The 27,244-nt window shown below is 42.6% G+C and overlaps 1 protein-coding gene across 1 annotated transcript in view; it reads right to left on the bottom strand.

Moving 5' to 3' along the window:
* Window positions 1–1,435: 1,435 nt before the first annotated feature.
* NDUFS1 (NADH:ubiquinone oxidoreductase core subunit S1) overlaps window positions 1,436–27,244 on the bottom strand; it is a 219,565-nt gene continuing 193,756 nt past the window's right edge. Inside the window, exon 19 of the mRNA XM_053698653.1 lies at window positions 1,436–1,768. Coding sequence (XP_053554628.1) covers window positions 1,677–1,768 — 92 coding nt within the window. The 3' untranslated portion in view covers window positions 1,436–1,676. The remainder of the gene's footprint in view (window positions 1,769–27,244) is intronic.

Here is a 27,244-nt window from a genome sequence, read left to right as displayed (position 1 = left end):
TAACGTCAAAAAATGACGCAACTTCCGGCGACACGTATGACGCCGGAAACGGAAAAGAATTTTTGCGCCAAAAAAGTCCGCGCCAAGAATGACGCAATAGCCTAACAGCCCACAGGGAAAAAAGTCAAATTTTTGAGGTAAGAAAAATATGATAATTCAATGCATAATCCCAAATATGAAACTGACTGTCTGAAAATAAGGAAAGTTGAACATTCTGAGTCAAGGCAAATAAATGTTTGAATACATATATTTAGAACTTTATAAATAAAGTGCCCAACCATAGCTTAGAGTGTCACAGAAATAAGACTTACTTACCCCAGGACACTCATCTACATGTTTGTAGAAAGCCAAACCAGTACTGAAACGAGAATCAGTAGAGGTAATGGTAAATATAAGAGTATATCGTCGATCTGAAAAGGGAGGTAAGAGATGAATCTCTACGACCGATAACAGAGAACCTTATGAAATAGACCCCGTAGAAGGAGATCACTGCATTCAATAGGCAATACTCTCTTCACATCCCTCTGACATTCACTGCACGCTGAGAGGAAAACCGGGCTCCAACTTGCTGCGGAGCGCATATCAACGTAGAATCTAGCACAAACTTACTTCACCACCTCCCTTGGAGGCAAAGTTTGTAAAAACTGATTTGTGGGTGTGGTGAGGGGTGTATTTATAGGCATTTTAAGGTTTGGGAAACTTTGCCCCTCCTGGTAGGAATGTATATCCCATACGTCACTAGCTCATGGACTCTTGTTAATTACATGAAAGAAATATATGTTCATTATTTATTTAACCCTCTTCATATAAATTAGCTATGAAAATCAATTCTCAGAATGTAAAATGCACCCTGATTACTTAGCAAGGCTAATCCTGCTACATACCTGTCCCTAATAGGATTTAACTGATAATAACATTATGACAGACAGTGGCTAGGCCTTGCCATCTGCAGACTAAAGCCCAGATTGGCTCCTCCAAATAAGACAAATGGTGGGTGGAGTTTGGTTACTGAAACAATTGCATTAAAAATGATAATTTGTTCTAAAAATCTTTAGACATGGCTGATATATTGTAATTACAAGTTGTTTACTGTTCCATTTACAAGGATGTTACCAATTCTGTCTGAATATGATTAAATGAAGTATCTGAATACTATTAACATGTCTGTGTTCAAGTTTTGTAACCCCGGGTTTGAATAAATCTGCTCAAGACTACATGGTCACAAATGGACAGTCAATAATAAATTCAAGAGTTTAAACTTGTAGTTTTGTATTATTAGGCATCAGGCTTATTTAACTTGTCACCTAATGACTTATGTGTTTCAGTTAATATACTTGATGAAAGGATCCGACCGACTGCTAAATTAAAAAAACAAAGAAAAAACAAATGTAAAGTATTTGGGGTGGTAAATAATTCAGTGCGACTACACTGCAAATGTAATAAACCCTTTTAATAATAAGATAACAAGGAATTTGTACACACGCCATATGATTTTGCAAGTATAGTGTATCTTTAGTTACAGTATTCAAATATGCTTTCAAACAAGCACATATGTAAATCACAAAATCCTACATTGCTCAGACAGTGGTCCTACACAGAGCATCCCAGAACTACTTTTCAAAGAAAAAACAAAACAGGTGTTATTGTAGGATTTTGCTTATTGGTGACAAGATTGTTTAGCAAATGGATGGCTCCTCCACTGCTTGTGCTCCTTCAGTGACAGCTTTCACACACTTGGCCATCGTCTGTGAGGCTCGACTTATGGAATCTGTAGAGAGGATTGAAGTCAGCATGAGATTACCCAAGTGGAAAAGTACATATAACTGCCTAACACACTCTCAGAGTTTATACTTTAAAAACTTAAATTATGCTTACCTGATAATTTTCTTCAGATGGAAAGAGTCCACAGCTGCATTCATTACTTTTGGGAATTCAGAACCTGGCCACCAGGAGGAGGCACAGACACCCCAGCCAAAGGCTTAAATACTCCTCCTGCTTCCCTCATCCCCCAGTCATTCTGCCGAGGGAACAAGGAACAGTAGAAGAAATATCAGGGTGAAAAGGTGCCAGAAGAACAAAAATAACACCCCACAGAAAAAATACGAGCGGGGAGCTGTTGACTCTTTCCATCTGAAGAAAAGAAAATTATCAGGTAAGCATAATTTAAGTTTTTCTTTATAAATGGAAAGAGTCCACAGCTGCATTCATTACTTTTGGGAAAACAATACCCAAGCTATAGAGGACACTGAATGCAAAAACCGGGAGGGTACAAGAGGCGGCCCATTCTGAGGGCACCAGGCCTGAAAACCCTACCCAACAAAATCCTGCTTCGTCCGAAGCCGAGAACAAATTTGGGGAAAAAAAAAGGAAAAAGCATAAGGACACTGACCTGCTGATAGTCCACAAGCCTTGCTAGAGACCACAGGAACTAGACTCGACTGAGTCAAAAGCCCCCAAGAGACACCGTCGCCATGGCGGTCTCCAAACACACCCCTTACTAAAGAAAGGGAACATACTACCGTATTCTTCCACAAAGAAGAAAAGACACAGAGAAAACATGATTGTACATGTAAAGTGTGGCTAATCCCCCTTAAGGGACTCAAGGCAATGCTCATTTTATCAACCTCGAAAGGAGGAAAGGCTGAGTAGACCTTGCCGGGGATCGAACTTGCAACCCTTGGTTTGCTACAGTGCAGAGTAGCCACAGTGCATTAGTATGCTGAGCTAGCTGTCCAGCTAGCATAAGGAACTCCAGAAAAAAAAAACTAAAAAGGGCACAAACACAGAGCAAAAAACCTGAGAAACCGGGTCAGGCTAACAGAGACCCAACCAGTCTCATATAAACAAGGGGAGGCAACACCCAGAATACAGAAACCATGGGATAAGGGCCAGGAGTCTGAAACAGAGAGGCTCTGCCCCTAACAAAACATAATTTATGTAAGAACTTACCTGATAAATTCATTTCTTTCATATTAACAAGAGTCCATGAGCTAGTGACGTATGGGATATACATTCCTACCAGGAGGGGCAAAGTTTCCCAAACCTTAAAATGCCTATAAATACACCCCTCACCACACCCACAAATCAGTTTAACGAATAGCCAAGAAGTGGGGTGATAAGAAAAAAAGTGCGAAGCATATAAAATAAGGAATTGGAATAATTGTGCTTTATACAAAAAAATCATAACCACCACAAAAAAGGGTGGGCCTCATGGACTCTTGTTAATATGAAAGAAATGAATTTATCAGGTAAGTTCTTACATAAATTATGTTTTCTTTCATGTAATTAACAAGAGTCCATGAGCTAGTGACGTATGGGATAATAACTACCCAAGATGTGGATCTTTCCACACAAGAGTCACTAGAGAGGGAGGGATAAAATAAAGACAGCCAATTCCTGCTGAAAATAACCCACACCCAAAATAAAGTTTAACAAAAAACATAAGCAGAAGATTCAAACTGAAACCGCTGCCTGAAGAACTTTTCTACCAAAAACTGCTTCAGAAGAAGAAAATACATCAAAATGGTAGAATTTAGTAAAAGTATGCAAAGAGGACCAAGTTGCTGCTTTGCAGATCTGGTCAACCGAAGCTTCATTCCTAAACGCCCAGGAAGTAGAAACTGACCTAGTAGAATGAGCTGTAATTCTTTGAGGCGGAATTTTACCCGACTCAACATAGGCAAGATGAATTAAAGATTTCAACCAAGATGCCAAAGAAATGGCAGAAGCTTTCTGGCCTTTCCTAGAACCGGAAAAGATAACAAATAGACTAGAAGTCTTACGGAAAGATTTCGTAGCTTCAACATAATATTTCAAAGCTCTAACAACATCCAAAGAATGCAATGATTTCTCCTTAGAATTCTTAGGATTAGGACATAATGAAGGAACCACAATTTCTCTACTAATGTTGTTGGAATTCACAACTTTAGGTAAAAATTCAAAAGAAGTTCGCAACACCGCCTTATCCTGATGAAAAATCAGAAAAGGAGACTCACACGAAAGAGCAGATAATTCAGAAACTCTTCTAGCAGAAGAGATGGCCAAAAGGAACAAAACTTTCCAAGAAAGTAATTTAATGTCCAATGAATGCATAGGTTCAAACGGAGGAGCTTGAAGAGCTCCCAAAACCAAATTCAAACTCCATGGAGGAGAAATTGACTTAATGACAGGTTTTATACGAACCAAAGCTTGTACAAAACAATGAATATCAGGAAGAATAGCAATCTTTCTGTGAAAAAGAACAGAAAGAGCGGAGATTTGTCCTTTCAAAGAACTCGCGGACAAACCCTTATCTAAACCATCCTGAAGAAACTGTAAAATTCTCGGTATTCTAAAAGAATGCCAAGAAAAATGATGAGAAAGACACCAAGAAATATAAGTCTTCCAGACTCTATAATATATCTCTCGAGATACAGATTTACGAGCCTGTAACATAGTATTAATCACGGAGTCAGAGAAACCTCTATGACCAAGAATCAAGCGTTCAATCTCCATACCTTTAAATTTAAGGATTTCAGATCCGGATGGAAAAAAGGACCTTGAGACAGAAGGTCTGGTCTTAACGGAAGAGTCCATGGTTGGCAAGATGCCATCCGGACAAGATCCGCATACCAAAACCTGTGAGGCCATGCCGGAGCTATTAGCAGAACAAACGAGCATTCCCTCAGAATCTTGGAGATTACTCTTGGAAGAAGAACTAGAGGCGGAAAGATATAGGCAGGATGATACTTCCAAGGAAGTGATAATGCATCCACTGCCTCCGCCTGAGGATCCCGGGATCTGGACAGATACCTGGGAAGTTTCTTGTTTAGATGAGAGGCCATCAGATCTATCTCTGGGAGCCCCCACATTTGAACAATCTGAAGAAATACCTCTGGGTGAAGAGACCATTCGCCCGGATGCAACGTTTGGCGACTGAGATAATCCGCTTCCCAATTGTCTACACCTGGGATATGAACCGCAGAGATTAGACAGGAGCTGGATTCCGCCCAAACCAAAATTCGAGATACTTCTTTCATAGCCAGAGGACTGTGAGTCCCTCCTTGATGATTGATGTATGCCACAGTTGTGACATTGTCTGTCTGAAAACAAATGAACGATTCTCTCTTCAGAAGAGGCCAAAACTGAAGAGCTCTGAAAACTGCACGGAGTTCCAAGATATTGATCGGTAATCTCACCTCCTGAGATTCCCAAACTCCTTGTGCCGTCAGAGATCCCCACACAGCTCCCCAACCTGTGAGACTTGCATCTGTTGAAATTACAGTCCAGGTCGGAAGAACAAAAGAAGCCCCCTGAATTAAACGATGGTGATCTGTCCACCACGTTAGAGAGTGCCGAACAATCGGTTTTAAAGATATTAATTGATATATCTTCGTGTAATCCCTGCACCATTGGTTCAGCATACAGAGCTGAAGAGGTCGCATGTGAAAACGAGCAAAGGGGATCGCGTCCGATGCAGCAGTCATAAGACCTAGAATTTCCATGCATAAGGCTACCGAAGGGAATGATTGTGACTGAAGGTTTCGACAGGCTGTAATCAATTTTAGACATCTCTTGTCTGTTAAAGACAAAGTCATGGACACTGAATCTATCTGGAAACCCAGAAAGGTTACCCTTGTTTGAGGAATCAAAGAACTTTTTGGTAAATTGATCCTCCAACCATGATCTTGAAGAAACAACACAAGTCGATTCGTATGAGACTCTGCTAAATGTAAAGACGGAGCAAGTACCAAGATATCGTCCAAATAAGGAAATACCACAATACCCTGTTCTCTGATTACAGACAGAAGGGCACCGAGAATCTTTGTGAAAATTCTTGGAGCTGTAGCAAGGCCAAACGGTAGAGCCACAAATTGGTAATGCTTGTCTAGAAAAGAGAATCTCAGGAACTGATAATGATCTGGATGAATCGGAATATGCAGATATGCATCCTGTAAATCTATTGTGGACATATAATTCCCTTGCTGAACAAAAGGCAATATAGTCCTTACAGTTACCATCTTGAACGTTGGTATCCTTACATAACGATTCAATAATTTTAGATCCAGAACTGGTCTGAAGGAATTCTCCTTCTTTGGTACAATGAAGAGATTTGAATAAAACCCCATCCCCTGTTCCGGAACTGGAACTGGCATAATTACTCCAGCCAACTCTAGATCTGAAACACAATTCAGAAATGCTTGAGCTTTCACTGGATTTACTGGGACATGGGAAAGAAAAAATCTCTTTGCAGGAGGTCTCATCTTGAAACCAATCCTGTACCCTTCTGAAACAATGTTCTGAATCCAAAGATTGTGAACAGAACTGATCCAAATTTCTTTGAAAAAACGTAACCTGCCCCCTACCAGCTGAACTGGAATGAGGGCCGTACCTTCATGTGAACTTAGAAGCAGGCTTTGCCTTTCTAGCAGGCTTGGATTTATTCCAGACTGGAGATGGTTTCCAAACTGAAACTGCTCCTGAGGACGAAGGATCAGGCTTTTGTTCTTTGTTGAAACGAAAGGAACGAAAACGATTGTTAGCCCTGTTTTTACCTTTAGACTTTTTATCCTGTGGTAAAAAAGTTCCTTTCCCACCAGTAACAGTTGAAATAATAGAATCCAACTGAGAACCAAATAATTTGTTTCCCTGGAAAGAAATGGAAAGTAGAGTTGATTTAGAAGCCATATCAGCATTCCAAGTCTTAAGCCATAAAGCTCTTCTGGCTAAGATAGCCAGAGACATAAATCTAACATCAACTCTAATAATATCAAAAATGGCATCACAGATGAAATTATTAGCATGCTGGAGAAGAATAATAATATCATGAGAATCACGATTTGTTACTTGTTGCGCTAGAGTTTCCAACCAAAAAGTTGAAGCTGCAGCAACATCAGCCAATGATATAGCAGGTCTAAGAAGATTACCTGAACATAGATAAGCTTTTCTTAGAAAAGATTCAATTTTTCTATCTAAAGGATCCTTAAACGAGGTACCATCTGATGTAGGAATGGTAGTACGTTTAGCAAGGGTAGAAATAGCCCCATCAACTTTAGGGATTTTGTCCCAAAATTCTAATCTGTCAGGCGGAACAGGATATAATTGCTTAAAACGTTTAGAAGGAGTAAATGAATTACCCAATCTATCCCATTCCTTAGCAATTACTGCAGAAATAGCATTAGGAACAGGAAAGACTTCTGGAATAACCGCAGGAGCTTTAAAAACCTTATCCAAACGTATAGAATTAGTATCAAGAGGACTAGAATCCTCTATTTCTAAAGCAATTAGTACTTCTTTAAGTAAAGAGCGAATAAATTCCATCTTAAATAAATATGAAGATTTATCAGCATCAATCTCTGAGACAGAATCCTCTGAACCAGAAGAGTCCAAAGAATCAGAATGATGGTGTTCATTTAAAAATTCATCTGTAGAGAGAGAAGATTTAAAAGACTTTTTACGTTTACTAGAAGGAGAAATAACAGACAAAGCCTTCTTTATGGATTCAGAAACAAAATCTCTTATGTTATCAGGAACATTCTGCACCTTAGATGTTGAGGGAACTGCAACAGGCAATGGTACATCACTAAAGGAAATATTATCTGCATTAACAAGTTTGTCATGACATTTAATACAAACAACAGCTGGAGGAATAGCTACCAAAAGTTTACAGCAGATACACTTAGCTTTGGTAGATCCAGCAGGCAGAGGTTTTCCTGTAGTATCTTCTGGCTCAGATGCAACGTGAGACATCTTGCAATATGTAAGAGAAAAAACAACATATAAAGCAAAATAGATCAAATTCCTTATAAGACAGTTTCAGGAATGGGAAAAAAATGCCAAACATCAAGCTTCTAGCAACCAGAAGCAAATGAAAAATGAGACTGAAATAATGTGGAGACAAAAACGACGCCCATATTTTTTGGCGCCAAATAAGACGCCCACATTATTTGGCGCCTAAATGCTTTTGGCGCCAAAAATGACGCCACATCCGGAACGCCGACATTTTTGGCGCAAAATAACGTCAAAAAAATGACGCAACTTCCGGCGACACGTATGACGCCGGAAACGAAATGAATTTTTGCGCCAAAAAAGTCCGCGCCAAGAATGACGCAATAAAATGAAGCATTTTCAGCCCCCGCGAGCCTAACAGCCCACAGGGAAAAAGTCAAATTTTTGAGGTAAGAAAAATATGATAATTAAAGCATAATCCCAAATATGAAACTGACTGTCTGGAAATAAGGAAAGTTGAACATTCTGAGTCAAGGCAAATAAATGTTTGAATACATATATTTAGAACTTTATAAATAAAGTGCCCAACCATAGCTTAGAGTGTCACAGAAAATAAGACTTACTTACCCCAGGACACTCATCTACATGTTTGTAGAAAGCCAAACCAGTACTGAAACGAGAATCAGTAGAGGAAATGGTAAATATAAGAGTATATCGTCGATCTGAAAAGGGAGGTAAGAGATGAATCTCTACGACCGATAACAGAGAACCTTATGAAATAGACCCCGTAGAAGGAGATCACTGCATTCAATAGGCAATACTCTCCTCACATCCCTCTGACATTCACTGCACGCTGAGAGGAAAACCGGGCTCCAACTTGCTGCGGAGCGCATATCAACGTAGAATCTAGCACAAACTTACTTCACCACCTCCCTTGGAGGCAAAGTTTGTAAAACTGATTTGTGGGTGTGGTGAGGGGTGTATTTATAGGCATTTTAAGGTTTGGGAAACTTTGCCCCTCCTGGTAGGAATGTATATCCCATACGTCACTAGCTCATGGACTCTTGTTAATTACATGAAAGAAAGTGCAACCGCACTCTAGAAAGCAACTGAAGACGAAGGTCCCCAAGTCGCAAAAAGGTAGCTCACAATACAGAAATATTCCGAAACAAAACCTCGTGCAGCAAGCTCAGATAGGTCTCACAAACACCTGAAGCAAAACACTGCACGCTGCAGTCATCTAAAAATTACTCTGAAACGTAAATACTTGCAGGGCAAGTAGAAAGCAGCTGAAGATGAAGGATCCTTCAGATTGCCAAGTATCCACTAAGCAGCGGATAACGTTACGTCGCAGGCTATCTAAGAGCCGCCAATCCTTCCCAAAAATCTTTAACGTGGAGAAAGGAGAAACCTCAAAGAGGCTTACCGTACCTCAAATGCTCAGAGGACGAAATAGCAGAGCAACAGTTCTCAGATCCTGCTCCAGCACAATCGAAAGACATATCTGATAGACAGGGGGGACAGAAAGACCCCAACCACAAGGCCCCAGGGAATGTAAAGAAAAAAGGGGGACTGACCCACCCCAACAGAGCTTGGGTTCCAACCCAATCTGCTCCTCCAAAATAAGGCACTCCCAAGGAGAACCTCCTAGGACCTGGAACAGAGAAAAGTGCAATAGATCCGTACGAAGACCTGTCACAACTCTCAGACAGTCTCTACGTAGAGAGAGATCAATTTTCAACAGGTGGAACAGAGCCCACAGAGCAGCAGACGCTGCCCATTACAGAAATAAGCCACCTGATCCAACCTCCTACACACAGGGTAGGACAATGACCCTCCAGAGAGAGGAAACCCCAGCTCATAAAGGAAGACAAACTATCCCCTCAAAAGGGAAGGGCACAGATAAGAACAGCGTACATGTCCACAAGGCATTAAGCCATAGTATGATCAAAACACGGACCAAATGAAAAAAAATCATCCAGACACCACTGTTGACCCAACAGAGAAAAAACTCCCCATGAAGAGGAGCACACTCCGTTCGAAGGACAAGTCAGGCCTTAAAGTTTATAACCAGTACCCGAAGGTGGATGTGAACTCTGGCCTTCCCGCTTGCAAGTCCAATGAGCTAGCCCCTATGTCGCAACATAGGGTCCCTGAAAAAACTGGGTCGTCCCGAACCAGTCTACAGGATCATAAGTCTTCAGACATCCAAAACAAGAACCCGGAACCTGGGAATCGTCCTACAATGAACGACACCACCAGGGAACACAAGATACCCCGTCTGAAGCAATCAGACCTCACAGGGGATGATAACCGTAATTCCCAGCCCAAAGGGAAGAGAACATCCTTGGCCGGAGGTCAACACCCCCCCAACAAGGTGCTAGGTCGCGAAAGTCGCGCAATTTCTCTAGAGCCCAAGGGCAACACAAAGAGAATGAGGACAGAGTCACCCGAAAGAGAGTAGAAAAGAAAGACCATAATCCTTTTAGATTAACGTTCCAGAGGACCAGACCCAAGGGAGAAGAATGCAAAGCATCCTAAGCCCAAGCAGAAAAACATCCCCTAAGCAAAATGCTTGGAAAGAGAGTCAACACCTCCTATCGCCCCTGATATGGATACAGGTAACTCCCGAAGGAAGACAGAGCTTCACGGCCTTCAATTCTCGACCCAAAGGAAGAGAACCTCTAAAAGGAACAAGTCCTAAAAGGACACTTCCAAAGAGACCATGGAAGGCAAAACCGTAAGAACGGCGGTATGAAGGACATAAATCCTCCAAGCCTCCAACCCACAACGGAAAGGAACACTCTGGTTCCCAGAAAAATTGGAAAAGACTGAGCATGTCGCTGCAGATCTCAACGGAGTCCCGGCCCACTAGATTAAAAAGCGAATGAGGACTGAACCAATCCCCCATGTCCCTAAGCAACCACGGACCATTAAGTCCTCTCAGGATGCTAGTTGAAGCTTGTAAAATAACAAGTAAAAAACACAAATCATATTGTGATCACTAGGCACCCTCACAGTACCAGCCGGACATAAAAAGGTGCCACGTGCTTGAACTAGGCCTCAAAGACTGAAGGATTTGTACCCAGTCAGAACCAGCCTGAAACCAAGGGCCCCAGCACTGTCAAGGCCACATAGAGTCTCCCCCAAGATGGAGAGATAAAGCTCTTGTAAAAGTTAACAGTGCGACCATAAAATCGCGAGTATCAATTCCAGAGAAGAAAGTTCCAGAAGGAAAGGTCACACACACACACACCATGAGCTTTAGACCAAATAAAAAATCATCCTCACTGGATAAAAATAAAAGATAAGGCAACTCATAGGTTATCGCCCAGGAAGAACGGACAGGGGCCTGAGACTTCCAAGCTCAGAACTGGAAAAGGATACTCAAATAACAAAGACTATAAGAAGATTACTTCATCCCCTTATGTCAATGCAAGCAAGCCAGTCTCAGATTAAGACTGAGAATCCCCAGCAACGCCAAAACGTGCCTCAGAACACGAAAGTGCTCCAGTCTATAACGAAAGGCATAACATACCTCCGCCGGAACAAAAGAAAACACCGGTCCCGAAGGTTGACCCCCTGAGGAAACAGAGCACTCTAAAACGGCATTCGGAAAATAACTGATGGGCATGTATCACCCGGGCCAATTCATATTCTTCGCAAGAAGTAGAGTCTGAATCAGAGACATCCGTCTCCAAAAAATCAGAATCCTCCATAACTGGGATATTGAATAAAAAAATGGACCAATAAGAGAAATCTAAACGGCACCTTACACCCCCAATGGCTTGTGCACTCACCACCTATAGGGAACCAGACACCAGCGGACCAGGATTTCTCTGTCGCCACATGGTCAGGAATGCGGAAATGGAGAGCCAAAATGTGGCCACACCCAGTCACAAGGCAAACCGTGCAGTCCATGCAAAAGCGCGCCCGACCATGAAGGCCGCATCACTAGACATAGGCCGTTATGTTCCACAATAGCCATGAGCCGAAGCAACACTACACAGTAGCAGACAGAATCACATAAACATGATTATAAACCCCCCTGTTCAATAACCCCCCTCAGGAGATATTAACCCTTGATTCCGAGATACAAAGAGGAGCCTCACTGACACCCTATGTTAAAGTTATCCTCGAAAGGTTGTAGCCCCTCTCGGATAAACAGTTGTTATTACAATACATCCATGATGAAAGTAAAATGAAACTATCTAACCGGAATCTACGCTGTGGAACAGGAACATGGCACTTCAAGTGTGACAGATGGTAGCGTCGCTTCTGCCAAGGACTTTAGAGAAAAAAGCAGGCAGCGAAACTCAACAATGCTGATTGCTTGTGGAGCTGTTAATGAGTCGGGATGGTTTCGCAGAAAGACTCTCCCTGCATCTCCGGACTCTAACTTTCACCCAGGCTCTCACTGTGAGGCTGACAGGACTACTTAAAACTCCATTCCCATGCTGAAGAGTACTACCCTCCATAATAGACTATCGAAAACTTCTGACACTTCTCTGCCAACCTCCAGGGACGAAAGGCAAAGAATGACTGGGGGATGAGGGAAGTAGGGGAGGTATTTAAGCCTTTGGCTGGGGTGTCTTTGCCTCCTCCTGGTGGCCAAGTTTTGAATTTCCCAAAAGTAATGAATGCAGCTGTAGACTCTTTCCATTTATGAAGAAAATAATCCATTAAAAAAAAAAAAATCCTAGCAGTGGTGCATTCAGGATCAGCAGGTTGTCCTTTGCCTTTCTAGAACAGGTAGAAATGTCCTGAGCAGTAACTTTCAACATATACTGAAACTAGAAAAAACAAAATTTCAGAGTCCACGGATTCATCATAACTTGTGGGATATTGTCCTTCCTGACAGGAAGTAGCAAAGAGAGCACCACAGCAGAGCTGTCTATATAGCTCCCCCCTTAACTCCACCCCCCAGTCATTTGACAGAAGGCCAAGGAAGAAAAGGAGAAACTATAAGGTGCAGAGGTGACTGAAGTTTACATAAAAAAAAAATACTATCTGTCTTGAATAGACAGGGCGGGCCGTGGACTTCGTACATCGCAAAAGAAAGAAATTTATCAGGTAAGCATAAATTTTGTTTTCTTTTGCATGATGTACCGAGTCCACGGATTCATCCTAACTTGTGGGATACCAATACCAAAGCTTTAGGACACGGATGAAGGGAGGGACAAGACAGGAACCTAAACGGAAGGCACCACTGCTTGTAGAACCTGTCTCCCAAAAATAGCCTCCAAAGAAGCAAAAGTATCAAATTTGTAAAATTTTGAAAAGGTATGAAGCGAAGACCAAGTCGCAGCCTTACAAATCTGTTCAACAGAAGCATCATTTTTAAAAGCCCATGTGGAAGCTACCGCTCTAGTAGAATGAGCTGTAATCGTTTCAGGAGGCTGCTGTCCAGCAGTCTCATAAGCCAAACGGATGATGCTTTTCAGCCAAAAGGAAAGAGAAGTCGCTGTAGCCTTTTGACCCCTACGCTTTCCAGAATAGACAACAAACAAAGAAGATGTTTGACGAAAATCTTTGGTTGCCTGCAAATAAAATTTCAAAGCACGAACCACGTCCAAGTTGTGCAACAGACGTTCCTTCTTAAAGAAGGATTAGGACACAGAGAAGGAACAACAATTTCTTGATTGATATTCCTGTTAGTAACAACCTTAGGGAGGAACCCAGGCTTGGTACGCAAAACCACCTTATCAGCATGGAACACCAGATAAGGTGAGTCATATTGTAATGCAGATAGTTCAGAAACTCTTCAAGCTGAAGAGATAGCAACTAGGAACAAAACTTTCCAAGAAAAAAACTTAATATCTATGGAATGCATGGGTTCAAACGGAACCCCCTGAAGAACTCTAATAACTAAATTTAGACTCCATGGCGGAGCAATAGGTTTAAACACAGGCTTAATTCTAACTAAAGCCTGCCAAAAAGCCCGAACGTCTGGAACATCTGCCAGACGCTTGTGCAACAAAATAGACAGAGCAGATATCTGTCCCTTTAGGGAACTAGCTGATAATCCTTTCTCCAATCCCTCTTGGAGAAAAGACAAAATCCTAGGAATCCTGATTTTACTCCAGGAGAAACCTTTGGATTCGTGCCAAAAAAGATATTTACGCCATATCTTATGATAGATTTTCCTTGTAACAGGCTTTCGAGCCTGAATCAAGGTATTTATGACTGACTCAGAGAAACCCCGCTTTGATAGAATCAAGCGTTCAATCTCCATGCAGTCAGTTGCAGAGAAATTAGATTTGGATGCTTGAATGGACCTTGAATCAGAAGGTCCTGTCTCAATGGCAGAGACCATGGTGGAAGGGATGACATGTCCACCAGGTCTGCATACCAAGTCCTGCGTGGCCACGCAGGCGCTATCAAAATCACAGACGCTCTCTCTTGTTTGATTCTGGCAATCAGATGTGGAAGGAGAGGGAAAGGTGGAAACACATAAGCCAGGTTGAACGACCGGGGTACTGCTAGAGAATCTATCAGTACAGCCTGAGGAACCCTTGACCTTGACTTGACTGATAATGCTTGTCCAGAAAGGCGAACCTGAGGAACTGGTGATGATCTTTGTGGATAGGAATGTGTAGATACGCATCCTTTAAGTCCACGGTGGTCATATATTGACCCTCCTAGATCAATGGAAAGAAGTCCGAATGGTCTCCATCTTGAAAGATGGAACACTTAGGAATTGGTTTAGGATCTTGAGATCCAAAATTGGTCTGAAGGTTCCCTCCTTTTTGGGAACTATAAACAGATTAGAGTAGAACCCCTGCCCCTGTTCTGCTTTTGGAACCGGGCAGATCACTCCCATGGTAAAAAGGTCTTCTACACAGCGTAAGAACGCCTTTCTTTTTGTCGGGTTTACAGACAATTGAGATAGATGGAACCTCCCCCTTGAAGGGGAATCCTTGAAATCTAGAAGGTATCCCTCAGTTACAATTTCTACTGCCCAGGAATCCTGAACGTCTCTTGCCCAGGCCTGAGCAAAGAGAGAGAGTCTGCCCCCTACTAGATCCGGTCCCGGATCGGGGGCTACCCCTTCATGCTGACTTAGTGGCAGCAGCAGGCTTTTTGGCCTGTTTACCCTTGTTCCATGCCTGATTAGGTCTCCAGGTTGGCTTGGATTGAGCAAAGTTCCCCTCTTGCATTGCAGCAGGGGAAGAGGTAGAGGGACCACTCTTGAAGTTTTGAAAGGAACGAAAATTATTTTGTTTCGTCCTAGTCTTATTTGACTTATCCTGAGGGTGGGTATGACCATTCCCTCCAGTAATGTCTGAAATTATCTCTTTCAATGCAGGCCCGAATAGGGTCTTACCTTTGAAAGGGATCGACAAAATCTTAGATTTAGATGACACATCAGCTGACCAGGACTTAAGCCATAATGCTCTACGCGCTAAAATGGCAAAACCTGAATTCTTAGACACTAATTTAGCAAGATGAAAAGCGGCGTCTGTAATAAAAGAATTAGCCAACTTAAGAGCCTTAATTCTGTCCAAAATATCATCTAGTGGGGTCTCCATCTGAAGAGCCTCAAACCAAAAGGCAGCTGCAGTGGTTACAGGAACAATGCATGCTATAGGTTGAAGAAGAAAATCTCGATGAACAAAAATTTTCTTTAGGAGACCCTCTAATTTTTTATCCATAGGATCAATGAAAGCACAACTGTCTTCAATAGGTATAGTTGTACGCTTAGCCAGGGTAGAAATAGCTCCCTCCACCTTAGGGACCGTCTGCCATGAGTCCTTTATGGTGTCAGAAATGGGAAACATTTTCTTAAAAACAGGAGGGGGAGAGAACGGAATACCTGGTTTATCCCACTCCTTAGTAACAATGTCCGAAATCCTCTTAGGGACTGGAAACACATCAGTTTAAACAGGAACCTCTAAATATTTGTCCATTTTACACAATTTCTATGGAACTACAATAGGGTCACAATCATCCAGAGAAGCTAAAACCTCCCTGAGAAATAAGCGGAGTTGCTCTAGCTTAAATTTAAATGCCGTCATATCTGAATCAGAAATCTCTCCCTCAGACAGCAAATCCCTCATCCCACTTCAGAACATTGTGAGGGAATATTGGATATGGCTACTAAAGCGTCAGAAGGCTCAGCATTTGTTCTTAACCCAGAGCTACTGCACTTCCCTTGCAAACCAGGCAGCTTAGATACAACCTCTGTGAGGGTAGTATTCATAACTGAAGCCATATCTTGCAAGGTGAAAGAATTAGACGCACTAGAAGTACTTGGCGTCGCTTGTGCGGGCGTTACTGGTTGAGACACTTGGGGAGAACTAGATGGCAAAACCTGATTTCCTTCTGTCTGAGAATCATCTAATGCCAAACTTTTATAAGTCAAAATATGCTGATTGCAATTTATAGACATATCAGTACAAGTGGGACACATTCTAAGAGGGGGTTCCACAATGGCTTCTAAACAAATTGAACAATGAGTTTCCTCAGTGTCAGACATGTTTAACAGCCTAGTAATAAAGCAAGCAAGCTTGGAAAACACTTTATTTAAAGGGCCACTGTAAGTAAATATTTTCTATGCCTGTTACTAACTAACTACCCCAAATACGCTTTTTATCAATAGCATTTCATTAACATATCTCTACCGTATATCAGAAATCTTGTCTGGAAATGTAATTGTTTTCCAAACCCACTCCGTGGGTATCCTTTGCTCTGTACCAATCCGTTTACAATACCTAGGTTTCAAAATGGCGCTTTAAACACAAAGTTATTGGTTTAAGTATTTTGAACACACAGTGCTGAAAATAGTGGGCAGGATAACGTGACATCATCGGCGAATAAAAGATATAACTTTTAGAACGTTATGAAACTTCGTTTTGGAGAAAATATAGCTCAGTAGGTTTTAATTAATGTTTATTAACTTTAATATGTTAGTTGTTTATCTTAAAAATTATAACAGAAAGTAATCCTTTAATGAAAAAAAACACAATTTGTAAAAACGGTACTGTGCCTTTAAGAGAAAAAAAAGCATACACAAACTGCAAAACAGGTTAAAATTGCTTCAATTTTTCTGAAATTTTAACAGTGTACCCACTAAGCTTTAGAAGGATTGCACCACAAGTTAATAAGCAATAAACCCCCAAATGAAAAAAACGGATTGAAAAATGTCTAAAACCGGTTAAACACCCCTATAAGCACCTTGCCACAGCTCTGCTGTGGCCCTACCTGCCCTTAGGAACGATAATATGGGGTTAAAGCTTCGAATAGGCCCTCAGAAGATCATCAGGACCTCAGGAGAAGTTGCTTGATGCTTGTCTGTATAACTAAATGTGCAACTGAGGCCCGAAAATAGGCCCCGCCCACCTCACTCGATGTTACTGGGGCCTACTCAAATCTAACAAACCTAGTTTGAAAACCATGTGGATTATAACAAACCCAAAATAAGCCAAATGACCCCTCAAGCAAACATCCCATAAACATAAACGTTACTCCCAGAACACACAAATGTTTGTACCAATTTTACATAAACAAACTGAGTGCCCAATTTTTTTTTAGCCCTTTAAGCAAGCTAGTAAAACCTCTTTCAAACTAGGATTACTGCTTATCCTTCCCCTAATGGGGATACTGTCAGCCTTTCTGAGTTAACACAGTCTCTGCAGAAAAAATTACTGAACATACCTCATTGCTATATAGCACACTGAAGTTTTCCTGTACTCCTCAGCTCATGTGGGAACAGCAGTGGACCTTAGTTACAAATGCTAAGATCATCATCCTCCAGGGAGAAATCTTCATCTATGTCCTGCTTGAGAGCAAATAGTACAACACCGGTACCTTTTAAAAATAACAAACTTTTGATTGAAGATTAACTAAAAACTAACAGTTTAACACCTCTTCTCTTTACTCTTCCTGCTTAGAGCCAGCAAAGAGAATGACTGGGGGGTGGAGTTAAGGGGGGAGCTATATAGACCGCTCTGCTGTGGTGCTCTCTTTGCTACTTCCTGTCAGGAAGGACAATATCCCACAAGTTAGGATGAATCCGTGGACTCGGTACATCATGCAAAAGAAAGGAACCCAGGCTCAAACAAATGTGTCAGGGTAGACTTCATATATACCATATAACTGTGAGAGACTGATTTATCAGCAACCTAACTAAAGCAGTCTACATAACCTTACTTTCAGGAATCTGTTTGCACTGATGCAAATACTTTGAACTGATAAAACAAATAGAAAATACTCATGGAAGATCATGTAGTTTTCTTACATAACAGTACAAAGAAACCCTTGTACCTGGGCCAGAATAAATCCACAGCTCTTGATGAAGGAGCTTTCACTTTAAAAAAGCAGGATTGTTCTCATTTGCTTATACATTCAGGAAAACATAGAACTTATAACACTGGCTAATAAATCTTTGGAAGCCCCATGACCCGCTCCAGGACCAGAGTGAATAGATGAAATAAATTGTTTCCCCAAATTACCTAGTAATGTAAAAAATATAGTTGTGAGACCTAACCATGTCCAGTTTGAAAAGAAAATCTTTTATTATGGAGACTGATCATTCTTTTTAAACCACAAGGATGATAGCTACCCTAGAACTGAAAAACTTAGTAAGAAGTTGAAACATACAGATTAAAGAAAACAAAATGATAATCACACAAGGACAGGCAAAGAAAACACTCATCATAAATATATATCTGTCTGGACAAAACAAATAAAATGGTCTTAAAAAGTTAACAACTTAAAAACAGAATTTATGTTTACCTGATAAATTACTTTCTCCAACGGTGTGTCCGGTCCACGGCGTCATCCTTACTTGTGGGATATTCTCTTCCCCAACAGGAAATGGCAAAGAGCCCAGCAAAGCTGGTCACATGATCCCTCCTAGGCTCCGCCTACCCCAGTCATTCGACCGACGTTAAGGAGGAATATTTGCATAGGAGAAACCATATGGTACCGTGGTGACTGTAGTTAAAGAAAATAAATTATCAGACCTGATTAAAAAAACCAGGGCGGGCCGTGGACCGGACACACCGTTGGAGAAAGTAATTTATCAGGTAAACATAAATTCTGTTTTCTCCAACATAGGTGTGTCCGGTCCACGGCGTCATCCTTACTTGTGGGAACCAATACCAAAGCTTTAGGACACGGATGAAGGGAGGGAGCAAATCAGGTCACCTAAATGGAAGGCACCACGGCTTGCAAAACCTTTCTCCCAAAAATAGCCTCAGAAGAAGCAAAAGTATCAAACTTATAAAATTTGGTAAAAGTGTGCAGTGAAGACCAAGTCGCTGCCCTACATATCTGATCAACAGAGGCCTCGTTCTTGAAGGCCCATGTGGAAGCCACAGCCCTAGTGGAATGAGCCGTGATTCTTTCGGGAGGCTGCCGTCCGGCAGTCTCGTAAGCCAATCTGATGATGCTTTTAATCCAAAAAGAGAGAGAGGTAGAAGTTGCTTTTTGACCTCTCCTTCTACCGGAATAAACAACAAACAAGGAAGATGTTTGTCTAAAATCCTTTGTAGCATCTAAATAGAATTTTAGAGCGCGAACAACATCCAAATTGTGCAACAAACGTTCCTTCTTTGAAACTGGTTTCGGACACAGAGAAGGTACGATAATCTCCTGGTTAATGTTTTGTTAGAAACAACTTTTGGAAGAAAACCAGGTTTAGTACGTAAAACCACCTTATCTGCATGGAACACCAGATAAGGAGGAGAACACTGCAGAGCAGATAATTCTGAAACTCTTCTAGCAGAAGAAATTGCAACTAAAAACAAAACTTTCCAAGATAATAACTTAATATCAACGGAATGTAAGGGTTCAAACGGAACCCCCTGAAGAACTGAAAGAACTAAGTTGAGACTCCAAGGAGGAGTCAAAGGTTTGTAAACAGGCTTAATTCTAACCAGAGCCTGAACAAAGGCTTGAACATCTGGCACAGCTGCCAGCTTTTTGTGAAGTAACACAGACAAGGCAGAAATCTGTCCCTTCAGGGAACTAGCAGATAATCCTTTTTCCAATCCTTCTTGAAGGAAGGATAGAATCTTAGGAATCTTAACCTTGTCCCAAGGGAATTCTTTAGATTCACACCAACAGATATATTTTTTCCAAATTTTGTGGTAAATCTTTCTAGTTACAGGCTTTCTGGCCTGAACAAGAGTATCGATAACAGAATCTGAGAACCCTCGCTTCGATAAGATCAAGCGTTCAATCTCCAAGCAGTCAGCTGGAGTGAAACCAGATTCGGATGTTCGAACGGACCCTGAACAAGAAGGTCTCGTCTCAAAGGTAGCTTCCAAGGTGGAGCCGATGACATATTCACCAGATCTGCATACCAAGTCCTGCGTGGCCACGCAGGAGCTATCAAGATCACCGACGCCCTCTCCTGATTGATCCTGGCTACCAGCCTGGGGATGAGAGGAAACGGCGGGAACACATAAGCTAGTTTGAAGGTCCAAGGTGCTACTAGTGCATCCACTAGAGCCGCCTTGGGATCCCTGGATCTGGACCCGTAGCAAGGAACTTTGAAGTTCTGACGAGAGGCCATCAGATCCATGTCTGGAATGCCCCACAGCTGAGTGACTTGGGCAAAGATTTCCGGATGGAGTTCCCACTCCCCCGGATGCAATGTCTGACGACTCAGAAAATCCGCTTCCCAATTTTCCACTCCTGGGATGTGGATAGCAGACAGGTGGCAGGAGTGAGACTCCGCCCATAGAATGATTTTGGTCACTTCTTCCATCGCTAGGGAACTCCTTGTTCCCCCCTGATGGTTGATGTACGCAACAGTTGTCATGTTGTCTGATTGAAACCGTATGAACTTGGCCCTCGCTAGCCGAGGCCAAGCCTTGAGAGCATTGAATATCGCTCTCAGTTCCAGAATATTTATCGGTAGAAGAGATTCTTCCCGAGACCAAAGACCCTGAGCTTTCAGGGATCTCCAGACCGCGCCCCAGCCCGTCAGACTGGCGTCGGTCGTGACGATGACCCACTCCGGTCTGCGGAATGTCATCCCTTGTGACAGGTTGTCCAGGGACAGCCACCAACGGAGTGAGTCTCTGGTCCTCTGATTTACTTGTATCTTCGGAGACAAGTCTGTATAGTCCCCATTCCACTGACTGAGCATGCACAGTTGTAATGGTCTTAGATGAATGCGCGCAAAAGGAACTATGTCCATTGCCGCTACCATCAAACCGATCACTTCCATGCACTGCGCTATGGAAGGAAGAGGAACGGAATGAAGTATCCGACAAGAGTCTAGAAGTTTTGTTTTTCTGGCCTCTGTCAGAAAAATCCTCATTTCTAAGGAGTCTATTATTGTTCCCAAGAAGGGAACCCTTGTTGACGGAGATAGAGAACTCTTTTCCACGTTCACTTTCCATCCGTGAGATCTGAGAAAGGCCAGGACAATGTCCGTGTGAGCCTTTGCTTGAGGAAGGGACGACGCTTGAATCAGAATGTCGTCCAAGTAGGGTACTACAGCAATGCCCCTTGGTCTTAGCACAGCTAGAAGGGACCCTAGTACCTTTGTGAAAATCCTTGGAGCAGTGGCTAATCCGAAAGGAAGCGCCACGAACTGGTAATGCTTGTCCAGGAATGCGAACCTTAGGAACCGATGATGTTCCTTGTGGATAGGAATATGTAGATACGCATCCTTTAAATCCACTGTGGTCATGAATTGACCTTCCTGGATGGAAGGAAGAATAGTTCGAATGGTTTCCATCTTGAACGATGGAACCTTGAGAAACTTGTTTAAGATCTTGAGATCTAAGATTGGTCTGAACGTTCCCTCTTTTTTGGGAACTATGAACAGATTGGAGTAGAACCCCATCCCTTGTTCTCTTAATGGAACAGGATGAATCACTCCCATTTTTAACAGGTCTTCTACACAATGTAAGAATGCCTGTCTTTTTATGTGGTCTGAAGACAACTGAGACCTGTGGAACCTCCCCCTTGGGGGAAGCCCCTTGAATTCCAGAAGATAACCTTGGGAGACTATTTCTAGCGCCCAAGGATCCAGAACATCTCTTGCCCAAGCCTGAGCGAAGAGAGAGAGTCTGCCCCCCACCAGATCCGGTCCCGGATCGGGGGCCAACATTTCATGCTGTCTTGGTAGCAGTGGCAGGTTTCTTGGCCTGCTTTCCCTTGTTCCAGCCTTGCATTGGTCTCCAAGCTGGCTTGGCTTGAGAAGTATTACCCTCTTGCTTAGAGGACGTAGCACTTTGGGCTGGTCCATTTCTACGAAAGGGACGAAAATTAGGTTTATTTTTTGCCTTGAAAGGCCGATCCTGAGGAAGGGCGTGGCCCTTACCCCCAGTGATATCAGAGATAATCTCTTTCAAGTCAGGGCCAAACAGCGTTTTCCCCTTGAAAGGAATGTTAAGTAGCTTGTTCTTGGAAGACGCATCAGCTGACCAAGATTTCAACCAAAGCGCTCTGCGCGCCACAATAGCAAACCCAGAATTCTTAGCCGCTAACCTAGCCAATTGCAAAGTGGCGTCTAGGGTGAAAGAATTAGCCAATTTGAGAGCATTGATTCTGTCCATAATCTCCTCATAAGGAGGAGAATCACTATCGACCGCCTTTATCAGCTCATCGAACCAGAAACATGCGGCTGTAGCTACAGGGACAATGCATGAAATTGGTTGTAGAAGGTAACCCTGCTGAACAAACATCTTTTTAAGTAAACCTTCTAATTTTTTATCCATAGGATCTTTGAAAGCACAACTATCCTCTATGGGTATAGTGGTGCGTTTGTTTAAAGTGGAAACCGCTCCCTCGACCTTGGGGACTGTCTGCCATAAGTCCTTTCTGGGGTCGACCATAGGAAACAATTTTTTAAATATGGGGGGAGGGACGAAAGGAATACCGGGCCTTTCCCATTCTTTATTAACAATGTCCGCCACCCGCTTGGGTATAGGAAAAGCTTCTGGGAGCCCCGGGACCTCTAGGAACTTGTCCATTTTACATAGTTTCTCTGGGATGACCAACTTGTCACAATCATCCAGAGTGGATAATACCTCCTTAAGCAGAATGCGGAGATGTTCCAACTTAAATTTAAACGTAATCACATCAGGTTCAGCTTGTTGAGAAATGTTCCCTGAATCAGTAATTTCTCCCTCAGACAAAACCTCCCTGGCCCCATCAGACTGGGTTAGGGGCCCTTCAGAACCATTATTATCAGCGTCGTCATGCTCTTCAGTATCTAAAACAGAGCAGTCACGCTTACGCTGGTAAGTGTTCATTTTGGCTAAAATGTTTTTGACAGAATTATCCATTACAGCCGTTAATTGTTGCATAGTAAGGAGTATTGGCGCGCTAGATGTACTAGGGGCCTCCTGAGTGGGCAAGACTCGTGTAGACGAAGGAGGGAATGATGCAGTACCATGCTTACTCCCCTCACTTGAGGAATCATCTTGGGCATCATTGTCATTGTCACATAAATCACATTTATTTAAATGAATAGGAATTCTGGCTTCCCCACATTCAGAACACAGTCTATCTGGTAGTTCAGACATGTTAAACAGGCATAAACTTGATAACAAAGTACAAAAAACGTTTTAAAATAAAACCGTTACTGTCACTTTAAATTTTAAACTGAACACACTTTATTACTGCAATTGCGAAAAAACATGAAGGAATTGTTCAAAATTCACCAAATTTTCACCACAGTGTCTTAAAGCCTTAAAAGTATTGCACACCAAATTTGGAAGCTTTAACCCTTAAAATAACGGAACCGGAGCCGTTTTTAACTTTAACCCCTTTACAGTCCCTGGTATCTGCTTTGCTGAGACCCAACCAAGCCCAAAGGGGAATACGATACCAAATGACGCCTTCAGAAAGTCTTTTCTAAGTATCAGAGCTCCTCTCACATGCGACTGCATGTCATGCCTCTCAAAAACAAGTGCGCAACACCGGCGCGAAAATGAGGCTCTGCCTATGATTTGGGAAAGCCCCTAAATAATAAGGAGTCTAAAACAGTGCCTGCCGATATTATATCAAAATACCCAGATAAAATGATTCCTCAAGGCTAAATATGTGTTAATAATGAATCGATTTAGCCCAGAAAAAGTCTACAGTCTTAATAAGCCCTTGTGAAGCCCTTATTTACGAACTTTATAAACATGGCTTACCGGATCCCATAGGGAAAATGACAGCTTCCAGCATTACATCGTCTTGTTAGAATGTGTCATACCTCAAGCAGCAAGAGACTGCTCACTGTTCCCCCAACTGAAGTTAATTGCTCTCAACAGTCCTGTGTGGAACAGCCATGGATTTTAGTGACGGTTGCTAAAATCATTTTCCTCATACAAACAGAAATCTTCATCTCTTTTCTGTTTCTGAGTAAATAGTACATACCAGCACTATTTTAAAATAACAAACTCTTGATTGAATAATAAAAACTACAGTTAAACACTAAAAAACTCTAAGCCATCTCCGTGGAGATGTTGCCTGTACAACGGCAAAGAGAATGACTGGGGTAGGCGGAGCCTAGGAGGGATCATGTGACCAGCTTTGCTGGGCTCTTTGCCATTTCCTGTTGGGGAAGAGAATATCCCACAAGTAAGGATGACGCCGTGGACCGGACACACCTATGTTGGAGAAAACAGAATTTATGCTTACCTGATAAATTACTTTCTCCAACGGTGTGTCCGGTCCACGGCGTCATCCATAACTTGTGGGAATATTCTCTTCCCCAACAGGAAATGGCAAAGAGCACAGCAAAAGCTGTCCATATAGTCCCTCCTAGGCTCCGCCCACCCCAGTCATTCGACCGACGGACAGGAGAAAAACAGGAGAAACCATAGGGTGCCGTGGTGACTGTAGTTAAAGAAAGAAATTCATCAAACCTGATTAAAAAACCAGGGCGGGCCGTGGACCGGACACACCGTTGGAGAAAGTAGTTTATCAGGTAAGCATAAATTCTGTTTTCTCCAACATTGGTGTGTCCGGTCCACGGCGTCATCCATAACTTGTGGGAACCAATACCAAAGCTTTAGGACACGGATGAAGGGAGGGAGCCAATCAGGTTACCTAAACGGAAGGCACCACGGCTTGCAAAAACCTCTCCCCCAAAAATAGCCTCCGAAGAAGCAAAAGTATCAAATTTGTAGAATTTGGCAAAAGTGTGCAGGGAAGACCAAGTCGCTGCCTTACATATCTGATCAACAGAAGCCTCGTTCTTGAAGGCCCATGTGGAAGCCACAGCCCTAGTAGAGTGAGCTGTGATGCGTTCGGGAGGCTGCCGTCCGGCAGTCTCATAAGCCAATCGGATGATGCTTTTCAGCCAAAAGGAAAAAGAGGTAGCAGTAGCTTTTTGACCTCTCCTCTTGCCAGAATAAACGACAAACAGAGAAGACGTTTGTCTGAAATCCTTTGTTGCTTCTAAATAGAACTTTAAAGCATGAACTACATCTAAATTGTGTAACAAACGTTCCTTCTTTGAAACTGGATTTGGACACAAAGAAGGCACAACTATTTCCTGGCTAATATTATTGTTGGAAACAACCTTTGGAAGGAAACCAGGTTTAGTACGCAACACAACCTTATCTGAATGGAACACCAGATAGAGCGGATTACACTGCAGAGCAGATAATTCAGAAACTCTTCTAGCAGAAGAAATAGCAACCAAAAACAGAACTTTCCAAGATAACATCTTGATATCTATGGAATGTAGAGGTTCAAACGGAACCCCTTGAAGAACTGAAAGAACTAAATTCAGACTCCAGGGAGGAGTCAAAGGTCTGTAAACAGGCTTGATCCTGACCAAAGCCTGAACAAAAGCTTGAACATCTGGCACAGCTGCCAGTCGTTTGTGCAAAAAGACAGATAAACAGAAATCTGTCCCTTTAGAGAACTCGCTGATAATCCCTTATCCAAACCTTCTTGAAGAAAAGAAAGGATCCTAGGAATTTTGATCTTACTCCATGAGAATCCCTTGGATTCACACCAACAGATATATCTTTTCCATATTTCATGGTAAATTTTTCTAGTTACAGGTTTTCTGGCTTGTACCAGAGTATCTATCACAGAATCCGAAAACCCACGCTTAGATAAAATCAAGCATTCAATTTCCAAGCCGTCAGCTAGAGGGAAACTAGATTTGGATGTTCAAATGGACCCTGTACTAGAAGATCCTGTCACAAAGGTAGCTTCCATGGTGGAGCCGATGACATTCACCAGTTCTGAATACCAAGTCCTGCGTGGCCACGCAGGAGCTATCAAGATCACCGAGGCCCTCTCCTGTTTGATCCTGGCTACCAGCCTGGGAATGAGAGGAAACGGTGGAAACACATAAGATAGGTTGAAGGCCCAAGGCACTACTAATGCATCCACTAGAGTCGCCTTGGGATCCCTGGATCTGGAATGCCCCATAATTGAGTCAACTGGGCAAATATCTCAGGGTGGAGTTCCCACTCCCCCGGATGGAATGTCTGACGACTCAGATAATCCGCCTCCCAGTTTTCCACTCCTGGGATGTGGATCGCAGATAGGTGGCAGGAGTGATCCTCCGTCCATTTTATGATTTTGGTCACTTCTCTCATCGCCAGGGAACTCCTTGTTCCCCCCTGATGGTTGATGTAAGCAACAGTCGTCATGTTGTCTGATTGGAATCTTATGAATCTGGCCTTTGCTAGTTGAGGCCAAGCCCTGAGAGTATTGAATATCGCTCTCAGTTCCAGAATGTTTATCGGGAGAAGAGACTCTTCCCGAGACCATAGACCCTGAGCTTTCAGGGAGTCCCAGACCGCGCCCCAGCCCACTAGACTGGCGTCGGTCGTGACGATGACCCACTCTGGTCTGCGGAAGCTCATTCCCTGGGACAGGTGATCCTGGGTTAGCCACCAACGGAGTGAGTCTCTGGTCTTCTGATCTACTTGAATCACTGGAGACAAGTCTGTATAGTCCCCATTCCACTGTTTCAGCATGCACAGTTGTAATGGTCTTAGATGAATTCGCGCAAAAGGAACTATGTCCATTGCTGCAACCATCAACCCTACTACTTCCATGCACTGAGCTATGGAAGGTCGTGGAACAGAGTGAAGAACTTGTCAAGCGTTTAGAAGTTTTGACTTTCTGACATCTGTCAGGAAAATCTTCATTTCTAAAGAATCTATTATTGTCCCCAAGAAAGGAACTCTTGTCGACGGAGACAGGAAACTCTTTTCTATGTTCACCTTCCACCCGTGAGATCTGAGAAAGGCCAGAACGATGTCTGTGTGAGCCTTTGCCTTTGAAAGAGACGACGCTTGTATCAGAATGTTGTCCAAGTAAGGTGCCACTGCAATGCCCCTTGGTCTTAGAACCGCTAGAAGGGACCCAAGTACCTTTGTGAAAATCCTTGGAGCAGTGGCTAGCCCGAATGGGAGAGCCACAAACTGGTAATGTTTGTCCAGAAAGGCGGACCTTAGGAACTGATGATGATTTTTGTGGATAGGAATATGTAGATACGCATCCTTTAGATCCACGGTAGTCATAAATTGACCCTCCTGGATTGAAGGTAAAATCGTTCGAATGGTTTCCATTTAGAACGATGGCACTCTGAGAAATTTGTTTAGAA

The sequence above is a fragment of the Bombina bombina genome, chromosome 1 (genome assembly GCF_027579735.1).
Source record: "Bombina bombina isolate aBomBom1 chromosome 1, aBomBom1.pri, whole genome shotgun sequence".
NCBI lineage: Eukaryota > Metazoa > Chordata > Amphibia > Anura > Bombinatoridae > Bombina > Bombina bombina.
Note: the sequence above shows the minus strand (reverse complement) of the source record. Positions and strands in the feature narration are given on the sequence as shown.